The sequence below is a fragment of the Acomys russatus genome, chromosome 22 (assembly GCF_903995435.1).
Source record: "Acomys russatus chromosome 22, mAcoRus1.1, whole genome shotgun sequence".
Lineage (NCBI taxonomy): Eukaryota > Metazoa > Chordata > Mammalia > Rodentia > Muridae > Acomys > Acomys russatus.
In genome coordinates, this window is record NC_067158.1 from 24,964,522 (window position 1) to 24,988,552 (window position 24,031).

Here is a 24,031-nt window from a genome sequence, read left to right on the forward strand (position 1 = left end):
ATCGCTTTTTCGCAAAAGCAGTTCCTAAGTGTTCCTTACTGTATTACCTGCTCTACGGCTTCTGTCCTACACTAATGTAAACATCCACCCTTATCTTTCATTAGGAAGCCAGTGCTAGGACTCAAGCGAATGGAGACGAAGGAAAATAGTTCCCGGATGGCAAAAACCGCACCCCTAAGTGATCAACCAGAGATGACGGCCACCGAGCACTGAGGCAGGGCCTGTGACCACTTGGAAGAGGGGGCGGCGTGCGATCCCAAAGCGAGCAACCCAACGCGCGTACCCCAACCCCAACCCCAGGTATGTATATGGCGTCGGCGTTTTGGCTCTACTCTTTAACTCTGCATCTGTGGCCTACGCCGGCAGACAATTCAATGAGGAAGCCGCTCTTAGAGCTGTCGGCGATTGGTCGAGTCGGTGGAAGATGATTAGCCTAGGACTTCTTTCGCTCGGGCGACCTGGTGATGCGATTGGTGCAGACGCACAGCCGCTCCGCCTGCTCCCGCGCGTCGCACGTCACTATCCGGCGTGTCGCGTACCCGCCTCCTCCGCTCGGCCGGCCCAAGATGGCGGTGCAGGAGTCGGCGGCCCAGCTGTCCATGACCCTGAAGGTGCAGGAGTACCCGACCCTCAAGGTGCGTTCTGGGCGCGGCTGGGGCCGCCACTGCACCTTCGGAGGGGTCGTGGCGGGGCGCGGGGGCTGGGTCGGGGCCAGAGCCGCTTCTGGAAGGGGCTGCACGGATGGGGGCGGGGTCGGGGGCGGTGGGGCTGCTGCTCTCCAGGGCGGTGGGCTTGGACCGGGGGTCTCTCGGTGGGGTCCATGGGGGACTCTCGGCGTACTGGGGCCTGGATGGCGCGGGGTTGCAGGCTCCGAGGTCCTCCGAGGTCCGGGCGGCGGGGGCTGAGCCCCGCCTTCTGCCCAGCCCTCCCAGCCCAGAGGCTGCGGGCCGTCCGAGTGCGGGTGGCTAGCGAGGCCACGGTCCAGGTTGCGGGCACTAGAGAGTTGGGGACCCTGGTCGCGGGCGTGGGTCGCGGCGGCACCGGGCGTCCTTCCGGAAGCCCGGCCTGGGGCGTGGCGGGCATGCCTCTGGTGCTAATTAGGGGGCCAGTGGGGAGCACCGGCGACCCGGTGGCACCCTGCCTCGCTGGGCGTCCCCATAACTCAAGCGCGGCTCCCTGCCCTTGGTTTCCGGGGCGTGACCTTGGGTGGTCGCCGCGCCAGTGCGTTCCTTTAGGACAAGTGTTCATCCCCGACAGAAGACTGGCTCCTCAATTACAAGAGGGTTTGATGGTGCCGGGTAGACTGCGGTAAAGCACCTGGGAGGAAATCCTACAGAGAAACAAATTCGGTCGTTCCGAGGAAGGCCAAGCTGAGCCTTGGGGTTCTACATTCCTTTCCTGAGAGCTGGGTAGCTTTTCTTCCGGAGCGCTTGGCACCTCGTCCATCTCTGTGGTGACTGAGTGATTGCTGCGTGGCTTAGTGGGTGGGTAGTTTAATCAAGGTTGAAGAGTACAGGTTCTAAGCTAGGCTGCCTCTTTCTGTGCTTAGGGAGGGAGACCCGGTTTGTGTATGAGAGGCACCTGACTGCTGCCGTGCCCTCGTCAGATGTAAGCCCTAGGGAGCAGTTCTTTTTCCCTAGGTTCAAGTGAGTGATGGCATATTGTACATGAAAGCCTTGGCATTCCCTTATCTCTTGTCATTGTCCCTGTGACATCTGACTGCTCTGGTGTAAGTTTGTCTTCACAGGAGGCCAGAGCAAGGCCTGCTGCTCCTCTTTGGTAATAGGTGAGCAGCCATATTTGATGGCTGTTTTGTATCCCGTGCTTTATTTGACCAGGGAACGAAGCAAAGAATGCTGGCATCACCAGTCTCCTTGCCACACCTTCAAAATGTAGGGCTTTTGGGGGGAGGTACTTGTGACAAACCTTGGTCTTGTGCGTGTTAGTCTAATGCTCTGCTACTGAGCAACACCCTCGGGCCTTGTTTTTTTTAAAGACAGGCTTCTGTTGGCCACGAATTCTGAATTCCTTTTCTACTTCCTCCGGAGTGCTGGGACTCCAGGTGACGCTTACCATTCCTGTAGTTTCCTGATGTTGTTGGATTTCTGTTGATTGACAGATGGAAACCCTACAGCTCACAGTGGTCTATCCCCGGGAACTGCTATCAGTGGACATGTAATCACTGACTTTTGGGCCTACCCAGGACCTCCAGGCCTGTTAGAAGGAAGTTGCTGTGGGAGAGCATGGGTTTTTGGTCTGCCTGGTGAATTGGGGACCCACTGACAGGAGGGGTTCCCAGAGCTCCGTCCTTGGCTTACTGAATGCTTTAGGCAGTGAAATGGATGGTCTGAATGGTCAGGAAAAGGTTGCTCCGGAGTCCTTCTTCAGGTGACCGTGAGTGTACTTTGCATTCCAAAGCTATTGCACAGCGTCTGATGAAATGATTTGGGTCTTCGTGTAAGTACAAGAGGTGTGGTGTCATTTAAGCAGGACTGCCATCTCTCTTCACCTCCCTCCCCCCTTGAGACAGGATTTCTCTGTGTAGCCTTGAGTGTCCTGGACTTGATTTGAGGAGCAGACTGGCTTCCAACTCACAGAGATCCCGCTGCCTCTGCCTCTGCCTCTGCCTCTGCCTCCCAAGTGCTGGTATTAAAGGCATGGGCCACCAAGCCCGACTTCTTTTTCTTTTTAAAGAATGGTCTTTTAAAAGAACGGTAAGCAAAGTTTTCATGAGTAGAAATGCTACTCCCTCCAGGTCCTTCCTTCTGATCCTAGTCTTACAGTTTTTCTGTTTTGTTGACAGTGTGCCTTTGCTTTGTTGATGTTTCTCCTATAAGTTACTGTTACTTGTTTGGTTTTGTTCTTTGTTTTTTTGAGACAGGGTCTCATGTGTAGCCTTGGCTGGCCTGCAGCTGGATAGCTAAGGATGACCTTGACTTTTTGATCCTCCTACCTCCATCTCCTGTGCTGGGATTTCAGGCATGTGTTACCACACCCACTTTATGCAGTGGTGGATATCAAATCCAGGACTTTCTGCATGGTTGGCAAGCATTCTGCCACCCTTGAGCTGCATGCTTAGCTCCATTTCCTGTATACTTTCAAGAGCCATTAATGATGGGCACTGGGAAGCTTCGTAGTTTTGAGTCAGAAGTGTTTGTTGACACAGAATCAATCTGAACACCAGGAGAGATGTATGAGTGGCCAGTCCTTAAGAGCGTCCAGATGCAGGTTTGGCATGTGGGTTGGGGTCTCCCCAGGGAGCTGAAGGGCTCCTCAAAAGTGGTGGGATCTGGAGTGTATACTGGAAAGACCATTAAATTTTACCTATGCATTAAAAAGTTATAACTTACATATTTTGATTATTGGCAGATTCTTTACCTACCAGCCAAGGCCCCCTCAGCTGTGCAGGCTTGGGAACCAGCAGGTGGACCTAAGCAGTGCACCAAGATGTCTTTTTTTGCGGTCTCAGGCACCTGGCAAGCACTTCTTTTTCTCTTCATTTTCCTGTGAGGGCCCATTGCTGGCATCCCCTGACTCTGGGTATGGCTCTTTTCTGATCCTGAATTTCCTCCATCGTGGTGGACTGGCACAGGCTTCTTTATAGTACTTGGAACCTTGCAGCTTCATTATCCCAGAAGCAGCCCTGGCCTCTGTCTGTCAGGTGCAGGAGCATCTCCGGAGTGCCTCCAGACATTGCCGGGATGCCCTGGGTACAAAGTGACCAGCATGAAGACCTCTGGACTGAGCGTTGCTTTTGGGGACTAGTTTCTGTGTCTTCAAAAGCTCTGGGGATGTGGTTCATTAGACATCCTCTTATATTCTGACTGCTGGAGTCTGTTTGTTTGGTGCTAGATTGAAAGCGACAGCCCTTTGAAGCAAGGGGTAACTGGGATTCGTGGCCCGAGATCTTAAACTCAGATCCTTTGTTTGAATTATTTTTTAAGCTTTTTCTTTTTAAAACAAAAGAATTTTTTTTTCTTCAAATTAGTCTACTGATGAGATCATTCCATTAATATTTCTACCCTTTGTCCCATTCAGATAGTGGTAGCCTAGTGTTGTGCCACCTTGTCTGCTCACTTCCTAAGTCAGGTGGCAGCTGTACGTATGATAGCATGACCACCATAAAAGCTTGACTTGAGACAAGCACACACTGTACTAGGGGGTGGCTAAGGCTGAATAGTCCTACAATGGGCCAGATCTTTTGATATGCAAATTTGAGCCTGCTGTTCTCAGTGGGTTGGCTGTGTGATGCTAGGGATACTCGGTCCACTCTGCCCTCTTGGGTACTCAGTAGATTGTACCTTACTCCTTTACCAAAGCCTGCCAGTTTTCAGCACGCTGTCTGTTGTAGTCTGAAACAGCCTCCTCTCTTCTCCCTTTAGGGTCTGCCATTCATGGGTGGCCACCTGAATTCCTTCTGTTCTTGAAGAGCTGTGCCCTGATGTTCATGTCCTACCCCCTCTCAGTCACCTTGTCTTTCATTTGTTGGACATTTGAGTTTCAGATGTGTGTCCGATTGGTGTACGTCTTATCTTTCTGAAAGGTGAATGCCTACTGAGATTAGACAGTGCAGGCTTGAGTTCCTACAGAGCTGCTGAGTTCTGTTTTTTTTTTTTTTTTTTTTTTTCATTATTAATCATCAAATAGACTTTGAGTTAGAAAAAGTACTGGTTCTCTGTGGTTGAGGACCGCGATAGAGGCACTTCTAACTAGGGGCTCAGAGTGGCAAGGGATATGAGCAGGGCATATCCAGGAGGCTGCACCACCATCGTGCAGCCCAGGCCTTAGAGCTAAGGCCTCTGCCCTTGCTGTGATAGCGCCTGTTGATGAATTTCTTGTTAGGCCCCGTGAGGACCCTCAGGTGTTATGAGAAACACTTGTGCATGTCCTCTGGTAACCGTACCCTGCCCCAGGCAAGCAGGTAACCAGTGGGTGTCTGCTGTATACATCTGTTGAGGATAACCAGGGCAGGCGATGTGGTTCATAGGTTTGGAACCCCTGTGGTAGAAGAAACCTGATCCCCAAAAGTTGTAATGTGACTCTGCATACACTCTGTGGCACTCATGTCTTCACATACATGTACACACATAAAGAATAATTTTTATTTTTTTATTTTTTTTATTTTTTATTTTTTTGGTTTTTTGAGACAGGGTTTCTCTGTGTAGCCTTGGTCATCCTGGACTCACTTTGTAGACCAGGCTGGCCTCGAACTCACAGCGATCCGCCTGCCTCTGCCTCCCGAGTGCTGGGATTAAAGGCGTGCGCCACCACGCCCGGCTAAGAATAATTTTTAAAAAGATTTTTTTTTCCGAGACAGGGTTTCTCTGTGTAGCCTTGGCTGTCCTGGACTCACCCTGTAGACCAGGCTAGCCTCAAACTTATAGAGATCCACCTGCCTCTGCCTCCTGAGTGCTGGGATTAAAGGCTTGCGCCACCACTGCCCGGCTTAAAAAGATATTAATGAAGCCAAAGTGATGTTGAGTAGTGGAAGGGGACTGGGCTGCTGTGACTGACAGCCTCCGCTAGTGATTATGGAAATAATAGCTGATGCCGTGAAGCTATGTGGACTGTGTAAAGTCTTGGCTGATGTTGTCCCTGAAGGCAGGATGATATGGCTGGGAATGACCTCGTCAGTAGTGTGAGGCCTGCAGGTCTAGAAGAAAGGAGACTGACCAGCGTGTATAGTCAGTGTATGTATCCGTCTGTGGAAATCCCATGACTAACACTAGTCTCATAGGGTTCAGTGTCACAGAGTTCAGGCTCTGCCAGAGCTAGTGTGCACTGTTGTAGAATCTTTAGACATAGGAACCATTTGAAAAGAGTTATTTACTGTTGTAATAACTAGCAACTGTTAGAATGTGGCTGAATGGGAAAACCAAACCACTGATTTGTTGAAGCCCTGGGTCTGGCTTTACTTTCTGACTGTAAACCTCTTGGTGCTACCTACCCAGCACCTCCCTCTATCCCAGGTTAGCCTCCCTCCTGTCCTCTTTGTTTTGAGGCAGGGTCTCTGTGGTCCTAGCTGTCCTGCAACTTGCTATGTAGACCAGGCTGGCCTTGGCTTTAAGAGATCTACCTACTTGTGCCTTCCAAGTGGTGGCATTAAAAGCGTGCACCACCGGGCCCAGCCTCTTCCTCCTGTCCTTTAGATACTCCTTCCTACCCAGCTGTCCTCTCAGACCTTCCCCAGCTCAGTTGCTCATGCCTGCCGTGGCAGTTGTGGGTCCCACATGCCCCACTTAAACTCTTTAGGGCATCTGCTTGTGTTCTTCTGTTTCCTCTTGCGCTTGCCCAGCTCTCCCTCACTGGTTGGTCTGTCAGCATGCAGACAGCAGCTAAGGCAGCTCTCACTGCCTCCTCCCTTCCTGTTATACTGTCCTGCCATACCTTTCTTCATTTTTTTCTGGGCAGTCTAGAGGTACCCTCACTGTTTCTCCACAACCTTGAGTCCTTTGTTAGCTTTTTGGTGTCACCAGCTAACCCTGGGAGGTGGCCTTGATGCTTGTACCTCAGGTGTTGACCTCCCTGTAGGCATCTCAAGCTCCCACTAGTGCAGTAGGAAACCAGTGTGCTTCTTTGGTTGTCTGTGGGGTGGGTCAAGACCTTGCAAAATAGAACAATAGATCCTGGCCTTGACACCGCATACCTGCTCCTTACCACCCCACCTGAAGACCATATCTTCCTGACTTTTCCATGGCAGGCTACAACCCCTAAGCTGTCTCCCCACCCTCTAAACATTTGGAGTTACAGCTCCAAGTCTCCTGCCCCCTTTATCTTTAGGATCCTTAGGTAATAGAAGCTGTTGGGAGACATGTTTCATGTCTAGCTGGGAAGGTTGAGGAGAACACTGCTGCCCCACGTGGACTGGCTTCCTGCAGGGGCCTTTCCAGAATCTCTGTGGAACATTTATAAACATAGATTGGCCACATCCAGACTTACAGAACCTAGAAATATATAGCCCATTTGTAGCTTATTGTTGCCTAAGTAAAATAAAGGTTGTGGTTGTGTCCTATCCTGTTTTTGTTTTTAATTCATCTTTGTTTTTGTGGGTTTTGTTGTTAAGTTTTGAGTCAGTTTCTCTGTGTAGCTGTGCTGGATGGAAGTCACTGTTTAAACCAGGATGGCTTCAAACTCAGATCCGGCTATCTCTGCCTCCTGAGTACCAGTATTAAGGGCAAACACCACCATACTTGTCTTATTTATTTTTAAAGACTTATTTTTAATTATGTTAGGTGTGTGCATGTGGGTATGTACAAGTGAGCTCAGGTTCCCTGGGAACGCCAGAGGTGTCCTCCTCTGGAGTTGCCCCTTCCAGCTGCCTGGCGAGGGTGGATGCTGGGAACCAAACCACAGGTCCTCTGGGGCATCAAGTGCTTTTTTTCTTTTTTTTTCTTTCTTTCTTTCTTTCTTTTTTTTTTTAAATAAACTCTTGAGGCATCTTTTCAGTCCCCAACCCTGTTCCCTGTTTTGGTTTCTTTATAATATTAATCACAGTTCAACAGAATTATCTACATCTATGACCACCCCCTCTCTTTCTGTTCGGCATCTCCTTTAGAATATGTCTTGGTCACTGCCGTAGCCTAGCACATCCAAGAGTACCTGGCACAGAGTCACGGCAAACAACCATTGGCCAAGTGAATTTCTCTGCTGTCTGGTTGGAAAATTCCTTAAAACTTTGTGTCACTTGTGTTTGCCTTTTGAATTCCAGGATGCTTTCCTATGCAGGCACATCGCTCTTTGTTTCCTTGTGCATCCATCCTCTAACCTACTCAGACCCTGGAGTTGCAACATCAGCCTCCTACCCATAGATGTCCAGCATTCTTCCTGATAAATTCCAGCCTAGAGTCAGCCATCTGTGTGGATTCTGCATTGGCCCAGTAGTTGCTCCCACTTCTGAGGGCCCTGGCAGCTCACTTGGAGGGCCTCTTGCACCCAAATGCTGTTTTATATGTTGTTCTTTTCACCTTAAATTCCTACATTTGTGCCATACCCCATGGGTTGTGCTCATGGCTTGTGTCCCTTTGTGACCTGCCTGCCTATACTGGTTGTTTTGTTCTGTGACTGGAAGTAAGTCACCTGTTCCCTATGTCTGCCCCTCTCCATCCCTCACAATTAAAAGATGTGCAGATAATGGCTGCCTTCTGGTTAGCCTGTGAGTGAGCAAAGTGTCACATTCTCTCTGAGCTTGTCTTGTTTACTTTTTCTGGAGTAGCCTACCCTCTGCTTTTGCCCATATTGCCCATAGGCCTGCATGGCCAGGGCTCCTAGGCAGCTTTATAGTGCTGCTCAGACCCTTTGCCCTTGTGTCCATCCATAACAACCTGACCTTTCAAAGCTACTGACTCCTCTATAGTCTTGAGGTATAGTCCTGTTTGGCTTCCACAGTAGCCATTTGCATGGCTTTGCCAAGCTCACAGCCAACTCTCATTCTTTTTTATTGAGCTATTTGCAGAATACTGGAACAGCACCCAAGCTTGACGCTGGTAGTTGGGATCTTGGTGATCACATGAGTCTTGCGGACTTAGAGGATTCTCTGTCTACACTGCTGATGTGCCCTAGAACCCTGCTCCAGGAGCCTAAAAAGCATGCCATTCATCTCTGTAAGGTGCTTGTTAGCATGTTAAAGCGGAACTTTCTAATCTCTTTGTGTTGTTACTTTTGGAACAGGGTCTTGCAGCATCAGCAGGGGAAAAACTCTTGAGAGCCAATCCCTTACTGAGGAGCTATTGGCAGCTGACAGCTGCTAGGGAGGAAGAATCGGTCTTCTTTGTAGGTGTGGTCACTGGTACCCGAGCCTGGCCCTGAACTGTCAGTCTTACTGCCTTGACTGTCTGAGTGCTGGGGTTTTAGCAAGTTTTCACCTTGGTTTAAGCTTTAACTTAATTGCTTTCTCCAAAATCAACTCTCACCTTCCTCCTACAGTAAAAGACAGCTACTAAGGCCAGACATTTGGAGGAAGCATTGACCCTAACCCTAAATTTACATCCTACCCCATACCTGTTTGTCACTGAGTGGGAGCCTCCTACCCTTTCTCTTGCTGCTGCCATGGATGGGTGTGGCTTCACTTCTGCCAGTGCCTGTGGCCTCCCAGGTGGCCCGGTCTGTCTCTACCCATTTGCAGATAGTTAACAGTTCATAGGCCATGGTTCTGCCTGGTGGTTTCTTTTCTTTCTCTTTCTTTTCTTCCTTTTTCTCTCCCTCTCCCCACAGAGTTTCTCTGTGTATTCTTGGCTGGCCTCGAACTCACATAGATCTGCCTGCCTCTGCCTCTCTGAGTGCTGGGAATACAGGCGTTCACCACCACATCCAGCTTTTCTGGTGGTTTCTTAGGTAAAGGTCAAGAGCGTTACGAGGAATCAGTCCCGCTCTTCTTGATCCCCTTCCTCTGTTGCCACAACAGCCTCTTTTCTTTAGATGTCCCTCACCCTATCCCCTGGCTTCTCACTCATGCTACTTAATGACATAGGCAGTTCTACTTCCTCCTGCCTTTTCCTTCTACAGCCAGCACTTCGTACACTGCACTGTGTTGAGCAGGGAGGCTGTGCTGAAGGGTAAAGGTAATTTTAGGTGTTATTCTGGCCGTTCCTGCAGTGCAGTAAGAGTTGAAGGAGAAGCCCTGGCACAGTGCTCAGGGAATATCAGGAAAGAGGCTATGACATGAGCTCACAACAGCCATGCTTACCTGTCCAGATCCAAACTTCCAGCCTGGATACGGGAGAAACTCTTGAGTCCTAACTGGTGGGGAAGTTGAATCACTCCCTTAGTAGGTTCCCCACACTCCGTTGGATGGCCCCACACCCATGCACATGCGGGTGCACTAATTGGACTTTGGGTTATGAGGGAGAAAAGAAGGAAAAATGATAACATTGGGAGGAATGTGTTGAGATTTGGGGTAAGTTTGAAGAAGAAAATGGAAGGTAAATATCATATTTCATATATACATGTAAGAAATTCTGTAAGAATAATTTTAAAAAAGTATTCCAGGCAAAGTATGAGCATATGCTGAAAGATGAGTGTATGTGGTCTTTTGAAATATGTTCAATATGAGTTGAACAAAAAGCAACTGGAGAAGAGGAAGGCAAGAAAGCTAGTGAGGTAAACAGCTGTGAGGGGCCCTTCAGGGATGCGCCGCCTAGGTGCTACATTCCATATAGGAGCCCATAGCCTCAGACATGCAGATGCCCATCAGTACTTCCAGTCCTCATCCTCTCTCCAGATAAGACAAATCTCCTTGACTCATAGCCGGGCGGGGCCCTGTGTCAGTTTCTGGCCAGTGTGCTGGAACTTGGAGTCAGGTCTTATCTGGATGCTTGTTTTAAAACTCTAATTTTATTTGTGGTATTGAAGCCTCTACCTCCCTTCCACCGACCCCTTAATCCTGGATGTGAGAAAGAATGTTAGGAGGCAGAGGGACGCAGACCCCTTTACTTCTCCCGGCTGTTTAGGGTCAGTTGAGTTCTTTTGGGGCAGTGCCAATCTCTGTCAACAGCAAATGCAGCAAGCGGTCTCCTCCAAGCCACTGGGTTGAAACGTTTCTCTCTGTCTCTCTCCAGCGGCCACCACCACATGACACACTTCTCTCTGGTCTCTCCTATTTATCTTCCTTAGAATCCTAGACCACGCCCCTCTCCATGCTGCAGGAGCTGGCAAAGACCACACCCACACGAGACAGTTTTCAGCTGTGAACAAACTAAAAACCCCATACTTGGGATTAAAACAAAAACAAATTTACATAACATAACTGAGCTTACAAAGAAACCAAAACTTCCATCACAGTCTCATTTCCAGGGCCAGGGCCTCCAAAGGTATAATTCTCAAAGTCCTGCTAGGATATCAGGCTTTACAGACCTTTTATGCAAATGAGGAAAGCAACCAGTAGTTATAAAGACAGAAAGTGCATCAGTGATTGGCCAGACTAGAACAGGTAGAAATGCAGTGGTGTCTTTGCGAGATTAAGAGCGTGTTTTAAGAGAGATTGTGGTGTGTGTAATACATGCAGCAATCTGTAAACACAAAAGGCTGAAGAAGCAAATAGATGAATGAACTTTGAAGCATGAATAATAAACACCTCAGTAAAGTTGAACGCAAAAGAATATGAAGTAGAAATTAGGTACAGCTGTTAAGAAAGTTCAGTGGGGAGACGGAGAGATGGTTTAACAGGGGTGCTTGCTCTTGTAGAGGACTGGATTGGATTCGCGGCACCCACATGGCCGCTAAAATCCATCTGTGCTCCAGTTCCAGGCAGTCCGATGCTCTCCTCTGACCTCTAAGGGTAGACACCAGGAACACATACAGGTAGGCAAACACCCATACACATTTAAAAAGGAAAGAAAAAAAACTTTAAAAATAGGGTTTAGTGGGCTGCTGGCCATGTAATATGCACCAAGATTAGCCACTGCCCTCTGTACAGCCACTGGCCAGTTGTGTCAAACCCTGAGGCAAGTCTGTCCAATGCTTGCCAATGGGAAGAAGTAGCCAGGTGAAGCTTGGCTGGCAGTGCTGCACTGAAGGGGCCTGAGAAGGGCACAGCTGCTGGGAGACAGGCACTAGCAGTGAGTGACTCACTTGCCTCTGTGTGCTGATGGTAATGATGCCTGGTACGTTCTGTGCGTTGCACAGTGCTCTTTGCGGAGCACCAAGAAGAACAGGACCCTACTGACCCAAGTCTAGGCACTCAGAACTGCTGCGGGGTTTGTGTTACCAACAGAGTGAGGATGAGCCTCTTGTGAGGAGGTGTGCACTGCCATTAAGGCTTGGGTTGGGTCACTGAGCTGTGTCAAGGATAAAGACTTGATTGCATGAGACTGGCTGTGGTGCTTTTTGGTGCCATGCCATGCAGTGCCAGCTTTAGCAGAAGGTGGCATATTGCATTGTGTACTGTCTGTGTCTTGCTTTGCTTGGGTTTTCTCAAATGGACTGCTGGCATAAAACAGGTTCTGCAGGGGACGTGGGTTAAAGTAGGATATGATGGTGGACCTTGGAAGGACCTAGGTAAAGTAAAAGGATCAGTGATGCTAATGGCTCTCCTTCTATCTCGATCTTCATCAGTCACCTCTTACAGCTTCCTAGAACCAGAAAAATGTTTTTGTTATCGTTGTTTGTTTGCTTGTTTTTTAAAGCACACTTAAAGTATGGTCCTAGGCTGCTATGCAGCCATCCCTGGGGCGTAAGCTCTGGGCAGCACTAGCCTCCATGATTTGCTAGAGATGCTGTGGTTTGCTTCTCTAGGGCACAGTCCCCTCTTCAGAAGGTATGATTGGCTTCTTAGCACTAAGATGCCTACTCTTGAGGCTTTTTAAAAAAGTAATTTATTAATTTTATGTGAATGAGTGTTTTCATGCATATATATGCCGTGGAGGTCAGAAAAGGGTATGGGGTCCCATGGAACTGGTGTTAGAGATGGTTGTGAGCCACCAGATGAGTGCTGGGAACTGAACTTAGGTCCTCTGGAAGAGGTGTCAGTTCTTGCCGCCTCCTCCTCAACAACAACAACAACAAACCTTCCTGTACTGGTGGAAATAGCTAGACACACAGTGACAAACTAAAGCACTCTTTGGGGAGGGGGCCAGGAAATCCTGTTAATACTCAAAGCTAGTATGAGAGAAAGCTTGAGGAAAGAGGTCCTGAGTAGATGGCACCATGTGAGTGCTGCCGCAGGTCGAAGTGCAGCTGTTTCTTTCAGGTCTCAGCAAATCATGTGCACCTGACTGGGTTTCACTGATGGAAACAAGTATTTTGGTGAGTCACTGCTGGGGAGAGATGTGCTGAAGAAAACACCCACAACAGCTAACTAGAGAGAGCCTGACTTTAAGAACTGTCACACTAGGGCTGGAGTGACAGCTCAGAGGTTAAGAACAGTTGTTTCCAGAGTTCGTTTCCAGCACCCACATGTTGGCTCATACCATCAGTAGGCATGTATGTGGTGTGTGTACATTTATGCAGGCAGAACACTAATACACACATATAAATCTTTTGTTTGTTTGTTTGACTGGTTTTGTGTTTTCAAGACAGGGTTTCTCAGTGTAACCCTGGCTGCCCTGGAACTTGCTCTGTAGACCATGCAAGCTCAAACTCAGAGATCCATCTGCCTTTGTTTCCTGAGTGCTGCTTCCCATACCTGGCTTAGATTTTTTTTTGGGGGGGGGAGTTCTTGGAGACAGAGTTTCTCTCTATGTAGCCTTGGCTGTCTTGGAATCACTCTTTAGACTAGGCTGGCCTCGAACTCACAGAGATCTGCCTGCCTCTGCCTCCCAAGTGCTGGAATTAAAGGCCTGTGCCACCACGCCTAGCAGAATAAATAAATCTTAAAAACAAAACAAAAACCTGTCACTGACTCCTGCTGCTAGCCAGACACATGAGAAGATATCAGATAGGTCTATTAAGTGTAAACTTTTAAATATTTAGTACAACCAGATAAAATAAGACTAAATTGAAATCAAATATAGTCTTCTAAAAAATCCCCCAAATACAAACTAAGGAGAGTTGGTTCAGTGAGTAATAAGAAAGAGTACGATCATTTCTTTCTGTAGAGAGCTGATGGGGCACAAACAGTGTGTCAAAGGGAAGGTGTATTGAGTTGAACTATATACAAAGTGTGTTTTTATAGGGTAAAAAAAATAACTTAATGGTCTTGCAGCATGCAAAGACGGTTGTTAAAAGCTTCCCAGATGCCTGAAAAGGCCCGGCACTAGATGGCTGTCCTGGTGAACTCTTATATACCAACTCTCCACAAACTCTTCCAAGAAACAAGGAAGAAAAGCCACTTTTCACCTCATTTTTGTGAACTCAGTATTATCCATAGCAAAACCAGAAAGTAACACATGAAAAATACAGACCAGTGTTCTTTATGAATAACCACACCCTGAAGCCCTCCGCAGCATCTGAACCTAAGCGAGGCAGGCTGGAAATCCCAGCACTTGGGAAGTAGAAGCAGGAAAATCAGATCAGGGAGAGTCTGCACTTAGTTTGGGCTGACACTCCTCAATACAATAGAATCACACACATCATGACCAAATGAGAGTTACCCTGGAAATGTAAAGTTCAACTTGTGGAAATGAGTGTAATGCACATATTATTGGAATAAAGTGTTTGACAAAGTAACAAGCACCTCTTCAACATAAAAAGTACCAACTTCCTCAACCAGCCAGGCTTCTAAAAAAAAAAGCATATAAACATACTAGCTAGTGGTCAGAGACTGATCAGCAACAACACAGACACCACTCCTCACTGCTTAGATTTCCCCTTGGCCTGGAAGTTGTAGCCATCACAGACAGACAAGAAAGCCAAAGCTTCCAGATTAGAAAAGAAGAAGTGAAATTATTTGCAGATGACATGATCCTGTGAGCTGAATGCACATCAATATACAAACTATTAGACTTAATAAGTTAGTTCACCGGTGTTGCAGAATACAAAAGCAGTATATAAAAATAAATTGTATTTCTGTACCATAGAGATGAACAGCCTAAGAGGAAGTTGAGAAATTTTTATTTACTATAGCACAAATAATACAACATGTAGGACTAAGACAGGACTGTTAGTCTAGCATTACTCCTGCACTAATGGGCAGGGGTAGTGGGAGCTGCATCAACATTTCAGTTGGCTTTTTTGTGCAAAAATTGGCAAGTTGATTGTAAATCCCAGAGTAAGTCAGGAACCCAGACTAGCCAAGACAACATGATGAACAGCAATTATGGAACTTGGAGTTTTAGATTTCAAAACACACCTGTTATTGGTGGAAGAATAGACATATCTACCAAAATTGAGGGTGGGCATTTATTTACTTGATTTTGCATTGCTGAAGACTGAACCCAACACCTTACACGCGCAAGCCATACACTGTACTGCTTCTGTACTGTACCCAGTGTTGAACCCGTACGTCTATAGTAATTAACTCAAGGGGAATTAGCTCGAGTAGTGCTTCCACAAGTACTGAGCCAACTGGATTTCACATACAAAATGAAGTTGCCTCCTTATATCCCATCATACACAAAAACTAAAGATAAATCAGAGTACTAAATGAAAGATCTAAAATTATAAAGCTTCTAGAAATTGAGAACAATACAAAAGGAAACTCTGGCCTTGGATTAGCCTGTGGTTTCTCAACACCTGAGCACAGGAGCCCAGCCTGGATTAATGTGGGGTTTTGTTTGCATTTATTTATTTTGCGTGCACATGTGTGGGCATGCATGAGGAGAGATCAGAACAGCTTGCTGGACTCAGTTCTCTTTCTATAATATGGTTTCCAGGCATTGAACTCAGGTGATCAGGCTTGGGAAAGTCCTTTTTACTACAGAGCCGTCTTCCAAAAGAAGTCTACCAAAAGAAAATGTGAGGCCATAACCAGTAAGGGGGTCTTTGCCAGACTCGGCTCTGTCAGTACCTTGCTTTGAGACATGCAGCCCTTTTAACTTTATGAGGTAAAGATTGTTTGTGTAAGCTTCCTGACGTGGCCAAGACAGCTGCTCACAAAAAGGAAGAAACATTTGCAAATCACCTCTCTGATAGAGCGGTTGCTTACAGTCTGAGGAAGTCTTACTGTTGAGTAATAATTTAGAATGTTAAAACAAGCAAACAGTGGATAAAGCAAAGTTCTCACCGTGCAAGCATCAGGACCTGAGTTCAGATCCCCAGCTCCCACATAAAGCCATGACATGGTAGCTTACCTGTAGCACACCTATAATCCTGACATTGGGAGGCTGAGAAAGGATATCTCAAGGTAGCTGGCTATGTAGACTAGCCAAATTGACAAAGTCTAGATTGGGCAATAGACCCTGCCCGATAAATAAAGTAGAGAGTGATTAAGAAGACAACACCATTAATGTCAGCATCACGTCTGTATACACGCTAACCTTTGTGTACTTACAAGCATTCCAAAACGCAGAACAGTTTGAAGGCTTTCTCCAGAGAAGATACACAGATAGCCAGTAAGAGCACACAGACAGTGCTCAGCATCTTTAGTCATCAAGGAAATGCAAACCAAAGCCGCTGGGACACACTGCTCCCCTCTGCTAGAATGGCTGCGGGAAAGATGGTAAACCTCAGGAGATGTGATGGGAACGAAACACAGAGACAGCATGGCATTTGTTAGGTAGTTGCTGTCCTTACAAGGTCCAGAAACCTTGACAGCCTTACTCAAAATGGCCCCAAAGTACATGTGGTCTCAATTTGTGTGCATAAACTGAGTTATTAGCACAGGGCTACTCATCCAGAAAGAGAGCAGAGCACTGGTACACAGTACAGCATGGATGGGTTTCAGAAACAACATTAAGCCAAAAGGTCGGGGAAAAGTTCCTATAACCTATGGTTTCATTTGTGTGAAACTTTAGGAACGGAGACAGGGAGCCATGCTGGGTGCCTGTGTCTTGAGGGATGGCCATGGCATGATTATGAAAACTCTCCAAATAGATGGTGGTAATGGTTTCACAACCTTGCATTATACTAAATTGTACTAAAACATCTTAAGTAGTACCTTTTAAAGGGGGGCTTAGAGTTTGTGAATTATATAAACACACACCCCTCCCTTTTCCCCATAAGGGTTAGCTTGCTTGACTGACAACTGTAAAGGGCACAGCATGGCCGGGTCTGTTGTTTGGCGGGGATGCACAGCTCTGCGTACATGAGCAGTTGTTTTCAGGATAGGTCTGTAGAGTGACTGGGTCTAGAAGCCAGGCATGGTCTGTGGCTCACATCACATCAGCTCCACCTATGGCCCTTGCACGTCAGTGATGTGAATCCCAGACTCTGAGGAGTTCCTTATCACATATACATATGTCAGGGCAGCTGTTGAGTGCATAGCTGGGAATGTCATGCTATGTGCTCTGAGTTAAGAGGACTCCGCTTTTAAAGATTTAGTGCAAAGAGGGGGGAAACACAATTTGATTGTATATCTGAATTAAAATATCTGGGTTGCATTGAGTTAAAATATATTAAGAACAAATTTCACTTCCCCACCAGTTGGTGGTGTTCACCTTTAATCCCCGTGCTGGGGAGGCAGAGTTAGGCTGATCTCTGAGTTGGAGGTCTACAGAGCAAGTTCTGGGGCAGGCAGATCCACACAGAAAAACCCTGTCTGGAAAAGGGGTGAGAGCATGGTTCACTTTCCTTTCTGCAGTAAGAGCCTTGTTGTGTGGCCCAGAGTAGCCTCAGACTTGAGGGTCTTCCTGCGTGAGTGCTGTGAGTAGCTGGGATCATCTATTGCCGTGCCTGGCTTCGATTAACGTTTTACTGTGACAACCTGGAAGGGTGACGTAGTGTGGTCTCCTGCTGCTTTGCCCCTTATTGACTTTGTACTTGATGATACTGGGAGTCAGACCTGGAGCTTAGTGTATGATGGCTCAGAGCATGGTAACTAACTACTGAGCTGTTTTCTCACTTCTGTTTTTCTGAGTTGTTATAAAAAGAAAGTGGTTGTTCTGCCAGTTGCGATAGTATATCCTATAATTCTAGCACTTAAGATGCCGAGGCACAGGATTGTGAGTTTAAGGGCAGGTTGGGCTACATGAAATCCTGTCTCAAAAAAAGAGCAAGTAGGCACTTGTTCTGAAGTTCCTCTTTTCCTGTGGGTTTATAATGTGATGGCATGGACTTGCCTTCCTGTCTTCCTATCGTATGTTTCCTGTGACTTTCTTTGCTTTTTATTTTCCCTTCATTTCTTCCCTTTTGGTAGGTTGGTAGGATTTTCCCCCTTACAGAAACTGCAGTTGATAGCCACACCCACGTTGAGAGAAATGAATGCCTTACACATTGCCAGGTGCGGCTGGGTGTGCGGTGCCCTTTACACAACAGTAGGCTATGCCCTTGACTCCTGTGGAAGGACATCGTGGCTTCTTTGCGTCTCATCCCTGTGGTGAGCATTGAATTGGGCAGTCTCTTCCTTTCTCGAAGGATGGGATTATTGCATCTGCTGGGAGTCTCTTTCCAGGAGAAACTCTCCAACTTTCCAGAGAATTGTTCAAATACCAAGAGGGGTCAACTGTTCCTCAGCTTTATCAGCCTATCTTGAATTGTTCTTTTCACCAGAGTTCTCTAGAGAAACAGAATCGATAGGATGTGTTTATAGAAATACTCAAAATAGGGAATTGCCTGGAAGTCTGAAGGCAGGGATATCCCAGGACACCAAGCAAACCAGGGTGTGCCTCATTCTCAGGGCAAAGATGGTCCATGGTAGAGTTCTAATGCAGAGACGAGCAGATCTGAGACCTGCTATTGCCTACAGAAGACAGAAGACAGAGGCAGCCGCATCCCAGCTGGATGCAGATGTGTGTTCCGTTCAGCTCTTCAACTGGTTGGACAAAGAGGCCATTAGCTTTACTGAGGATTGAAAAATGTGCTCACAGACACTCCATCTTTGACAGAAAGTCTGAGACCGTGTGGCCAGATCAAGGTGCTGCCTAAGAATAACCACTTTCCATTTTCATTTCTATTTGCTGATGACAAGCAACATCGCAGGTCCTCCCTGTGTCATTTTGGATGGCATTTCTGCTGAGCTCTCTGACCTGTTTTGAGAACGGGATTGTTGCTCTCATTAATTTAAATGTTTGTAGGCAGTCCGATTTTCCCTGCAGGGGTCATACAGGGTGTGTCCATTTCCAGTGGCTCCTTCCAGTCTGGCATCTGTTCTCTTTGCTTAGGTGGTTGTCTGCCGGGCACAAGTTTGGCTTTGGTAGAGAGTCAATGACGAGTTTCCTTTCATAGTCTGTGTATACAGTGCCATTTACAAAGCTGTGTCCTCTTCAAGTCATGACAATGTCTTGTTTCCTCCTCAGATGACTTACAGGGAGTGTCAGCATTTGTGTTTGGGTGTGTATTCTGTTTCAGGGTTTTCTTGGTAGGTGTGTGAGGCATGGCTTGATTTTCACTGCTTTCAGGTGAGTTTGTAGTCTTGACAGCTTGACTACCATTTCCCTTGGCCTTGTAGCTGGACATACAAGGGTGGGTGTGGGGCTGTTTGGGGGTTCTTCACCTTCATTTGATCCCCAGCTAATCTCAGACCACCACCTTGCTAAGGGGATCACACGGGTTAATTACTTCTTTCTGTTGTGGTTTGGTTTGGGGCGGTGATGGTGTTACAGTGGGATCTTTTTGTGCAGCCCAAGCTCAAACTCACTATGCTCCTGCCTTGGATTCCTGAGTGTTGGCCTCACAGCCATGCCACCATACTCAGCTGTGGCAGTCAGTCTTGATGTCAGGTACCATTGCTCATCCACTTATTAGTTGGTTTCTTTTGTCTCAGACTGACTACGTAATCAAAGAGGTTCTGATCTTAACTTTTGATCCTCCTGCCTCCATAACCCAAGTGCTAGGATTACCACTGTGCACATTCTCTCTATGTAGTGATGAGATGAGAGTCAGGACTTCAGATGTACTGGCAAACACTGCCTGTACCAACTGAACCACATTCCAGCCTGCCTGGGGTTTTATTATTATTTGTTTGTTTTGTTTTTGAGACAGGGTTTCTCTGTGTAGCCCTGGCTGTTCTGGACTCGTTTTGTAGACCAGGCTGGCCTCGAACTTGGAGATCTGCCTGCCTCTGCCATTAGAGATTCACCATGCATCCTACTTTTGTTCTCTGAGAGTTTGATCTTTCTAAGAGTCTTGTTCAGTAGACGGAAACAGTTTGTTCTTTCGTGGTCAGCTCATCTTATATAACATGTCCTCGGGTTTCATCTGTGTTATGGTATATGGCAAGGTTTCCATTGCAAAGCTGAATTAATATGTGCATGCTGCATTGGTTTGTTGATGAACACGCAGGTGGCTGCTGTTGGGGATGCTGCAGTAAACACGTATGCACACATCTTACAGAGATCCTGCTCTTTCAGGTGCATGCCTAGACATAGGCCTGCTACCAAATGTGCTTGTCTGTTCATAGCAATCCACTCTGATAGTTCACAGCAGCAATGCTGTTCCATCCTCACCAGCAAGACACTTCACTGATACATTTTGTGGTTTGGGTGTGATTTTGTTATTGCTGTTTTGAGACAGGGTCAGTGTCTGGAACGTCTTGTGTAGACCAGATTGGCCTTGCACTCTCTTCTGAGTGCTGGGACTAACGGCGTGTGCCACCATGCCTGGTTATATTTTGATTTGGTAAGAGCCATCCTAACAGATGTAAGGTGATGCTTCATTGTATCTTTTATTTGCATTTCTCCACTAACTCATGATACGGAACATCTTTCACAGTTTCTTTTTTAAATTTTGTTTTCTTTTTAATTCTTGTGTGCACGTGTGCTTGTTGAATATAGTACCCCTGGAGGCCAGAAGAGGGTGTTGGGTCTCCTGGAGCTGGAGCAGAAGCTGTTCTGAGCTGCTTGATGTGGGTTCTGGCAATGGAGTGAGTCATCTCTCCATACACACCACATCCCTTATATACTTGCGTAGCATTATTAGAGACCTTTGCATACTGTTTATTTGCTAAGTTTGAACTGTTTGGTGGCTGGGTTGCATTGTGGTTGAAGAATATATGTTTGATCTGCCTTCCAGCATTCTACCTCCTAGCAGGATTTGGGTACCTTATTGGGTAGTGTATGGGAGAGTTGGACCTGAGAAAAGTGCCAGGGGCTATGGTACCTCAGGGACTCAGTGTCTGCCAGAGTCTCGTTGTCTTATGTCTTATATTTCCTCTCCCATAAGATCCAGATGAAGGCATGGGGCAAAAGCTGTTTTGGATACATCTTTATTCATTGGATAGACAGGAAAGGAAGAATCTCTTTTGTGCCCACTCATGCACGTACCCTATTTTTCCCCCTTAGAAAAAGAAGTGCTGAGTCCCCAGGAGAACATATCCATGAAGGCAGACGGTGGTGGCTCAACAGGGAAATGTAGGTTGCCTTGGCCAGCATGCTGCTTCAGGCAGGCTGACCACTTAAAAGCATCACAGAGCCCCCAGAGAGGATCCCACCATGCTTGCCTGGCCCAGGACCTACACTGGCCACACTAGACTCTCGTTTCTCATTACCCTGCTGAGGTATATTAAGTTGCTGCTATTTGCCAACTTCCTCGTCTTCATTCCCAGTACGGCAAGATTTACTTGCTTACCAGCAGCCAAGAGCTCAGTGCATTTTGTCACATGCTGCCATTTTGCTGCACCTCCTCACAACAAACATGGCTCGTTTAGCAGCATTTTGCCTCTCATACCAGTGAAGTCTTAGAACTAGACACATTGCATGCTGCTGTCACTGCCCAAAGCTGACCGGATAGGAACAGCCAGCACAGCGCTGGAGAAAGCAGGTTTAGGGTCTGGGGAAGTAAAGCTAGTCCTTTTCTCCTGCCTGTCATTGTCTTTACAGTCCCTACTCTCAAGAAGCCTTGGATTCAAGGTCGAGGTCTGTCTGTCTGCATTTGTGCCTGGTGCAGGTCTGTGCCTGCCTCCTGCTGCGGGGTACAGAGCCCCCGTGGGTCTGCACATGTTGCTGAGTGGGTTTCAGGTCACAGGTGAGCTTGAGTGTGGTGGTGCATACCTTTCATCCCATCCCTATGGAGGCAGAACCTGTGGAACTCTGTGAGACAGCACAGTTGATACTGGCAGTACTTGACAGTAGAGATAGGAGGTGGGGCACGGTGCTCAGGCACAGCTTACATCTTGTGCTCACAGTCAGGGGCCGCTAGTGAGAGAGAGAAGTGTGACAGTGATTCTCAGGACAAGCAGAAAATCACAATGACTTGACAATTCTTTACATATTCTTTACTTTCTAACTTTTCAATGGAAAATAGTTTTTGGATTTCTTGTTTGTTGGCTGGTTGGTTTTTGTGTGTGTGTGTGTGTGTGATTTTTGTTTTGTTTTTTACAATTGAGATAAAATATTTTTTCATGAAACAGAAATGTTAGTGTACATTTGTAATTCCACATGAAATATGATGCCTGCATAACGTGAAGCTTTTCGGACCCGTTTTGACTGCCCTGACCAGGGTGGTCCTCACCTCCAGTTTCCTACAGGCTACATGGGGAAGTCCCTTCCCTCATCTCCTTTTTGGTCACTGTTTGTTTTTATAGATGAACTTTGTGCTATTTTGTCCACATACACTGACTTATTTGTTTGTTTTAGTGAAGAGATTGTGGCTCGGCGCTGTTCAGAGACTAGGGCAGCATGTGTCTTAGTGTCAGTTTCCCTTTCAGGCACTGGACCACTTCTAGTGATCATAACTCTGCGGGCCCCTGGTACTGGGAGATGGTTTTTGAGGGCTGAGAGCCTTAGGGTGGCTGTGCCAAGTATGAAAGAGGCCCATGTGCTGTGTCTGAGCTTTATTGTGCATTGAAGGTCAGGGCTGAGATTTTTTTCTGCCTTTTCCTGTCTAGGTGCCATATGAGACCCTGAATAAACGCTTCCGAGCTGCTCAGAAAAACATTGACCGGGAGACCAGCCACGTCACCATGGTGGTGGCGGAGCTTGAGAAGACCTTGAGCAGTTGCCCGGCCGTGGACTCTGTGGTCAGCCTCCTGGATGGGGTGGTGGAGAAGCTGAGTGTCCTCAAGAGGAAGGTTTGTCCCCTGGAGTGGGCCCTGGCTGGGAGATTGAGAAAGAGGCAAACTGTGCATAGGATGTCCAGGCCTCATGCTGCTAGAAAGAGAACAGAAAGTGTCCTAAGCCTGACTATGAGGAAGCTAGGCCTCGCAGAGACTGATGTTTCACCCAGAACTTCTGGGACTGTCAGAATGACCTAACCACCGAGGATGACCCTTTAAAGACTTGACTAGTCCTTTAAAACATCTTCAGGCAGCAGAAAAGAATCAGTCCCGGTCACAGATAGGGTCAGGTAGAAGAAAAGGCCAGAGGACTGCAGCTGTCCTGGAATGTTGTCTAAGCATGAGAGGTCACATGCCAGATGACTCTGGGGCTAGAAAACAACTTGAAAACCTGTAGGGGCCGGGAGTAATGGTGGACGCCTTTAATCCCAGCACTCAGGGAAGCAGAGGCAGGCAGTAGTTGTGAGTTCAAGGCCAGCCTTGTCTAGAAATTGAGTCAAGACCAGCCAAGGCTTCACAGAGAAACTTTGTCTTGAAAAAAAAAAAAAGAGAGAGAGAAAGAAAACCTGTAGGGAACAGAATGTATAAAATTTTATTTAGAGTTTTAAAAATAAAATAATCAGAGAAAATAACAGGTTTAAAAAGAAACAAAACACCAGGCTGAACACTGGTGGCATATACCTTTAACCCCAGCACTTGGGGAGAAGAGACAGACAATCCATTTGAGTTCAAGGCTGCCCTGGTTATATACCCAGCTCCAGGCTGGAGAGGGCCACATAGTGAGAATCTGTCACAAACAAATAATAACCAGGCTGGCGCTTTGCTCAATGGTAGAGTACTAAGACTAGAAAGTGGTTCTAAAGAGATTGTCCAGAATGCAGTGTAAACAGAAGGGCAAGTGCATTAGAGATCATGGACTTGTGACATGGTTGCCCAGGGCCCACAGAAAGGTAGAGACAGGACAGTAGCTACTGAAGTCATTGACTCACTTACTTAGTGCATTACACAGTGAGACTGAAGAGCTCAGACTGAGATCAACCCTAACAGCAGCCAGGGAAAAGCCCACTCCCAATAGAACTGCCTGGCAGCCATGCTGATAGCAGTGACAGAAAGTGATGCTGGTGCTTGAGAAAAAAAAGCCAGCAGGGGCCTGACTTCTGGTATCTTGTTTTTAGCTGTTAGCTCCATGACTATGAAAAGACATGAAATCTGGCTCCTCCATGGCACTGGCCTTCCAGGAATTCAGTTAAACTCAGGGTTGTGGCAGCCATATTGGGCAGTTCAGGTTGAGAACATTTCTACCTAGGATTTAACTTTGAACAAAATTGATGTGTGTGAGAAAGAGATTTAAAAACCAGGCATGTTGGCACATGCTTTTAATCTTAATCTTAGCATTCAAGAGACAGAGCCAGAAGGATTTTTGTGGGTTTGTGGACAGCCTGGTTTACATAGCAAGTTCTAGGCCAGCTAGGGCTACACAGTTAGACCCTATCTCAAAATGAACAAATAAACGAATAGTCACTTTGTAGTAAGACAAAGAAAGTACAGCAGATTTCAGATTTTAAGCATCTA

At 47.0% G+C, this 24,031-nt stretch overlaps 1 protein-coding gene across 1 annotated transcript in view; it reads left to right on the top strand.

Annotated features, from left to right (window-relative positions):
- Positions 1-478: 478 nt before the first annotated feature.
- Positions 479-24,031, top strand: part of Maea (macrophage erythroblast attacher, E3 ubiquitin ligase) — a 38,456-nt gene continuing 14,903 nt past the window's right edge. Inside the window, exons 1-2 of the mRNA XM_051165246.1 lie at positions 479-635; positions 22,292-22,474. Coding sequence (XP_051021203.1) covers positions 567-635; positions 22,292-22,474 — 252 coding nt within the window. The 5' untranslated portion in view covers positions 479-566. The remainder of the gene's footprint in view (positions 636-22,291; positions 22,475-24,031) is intronic.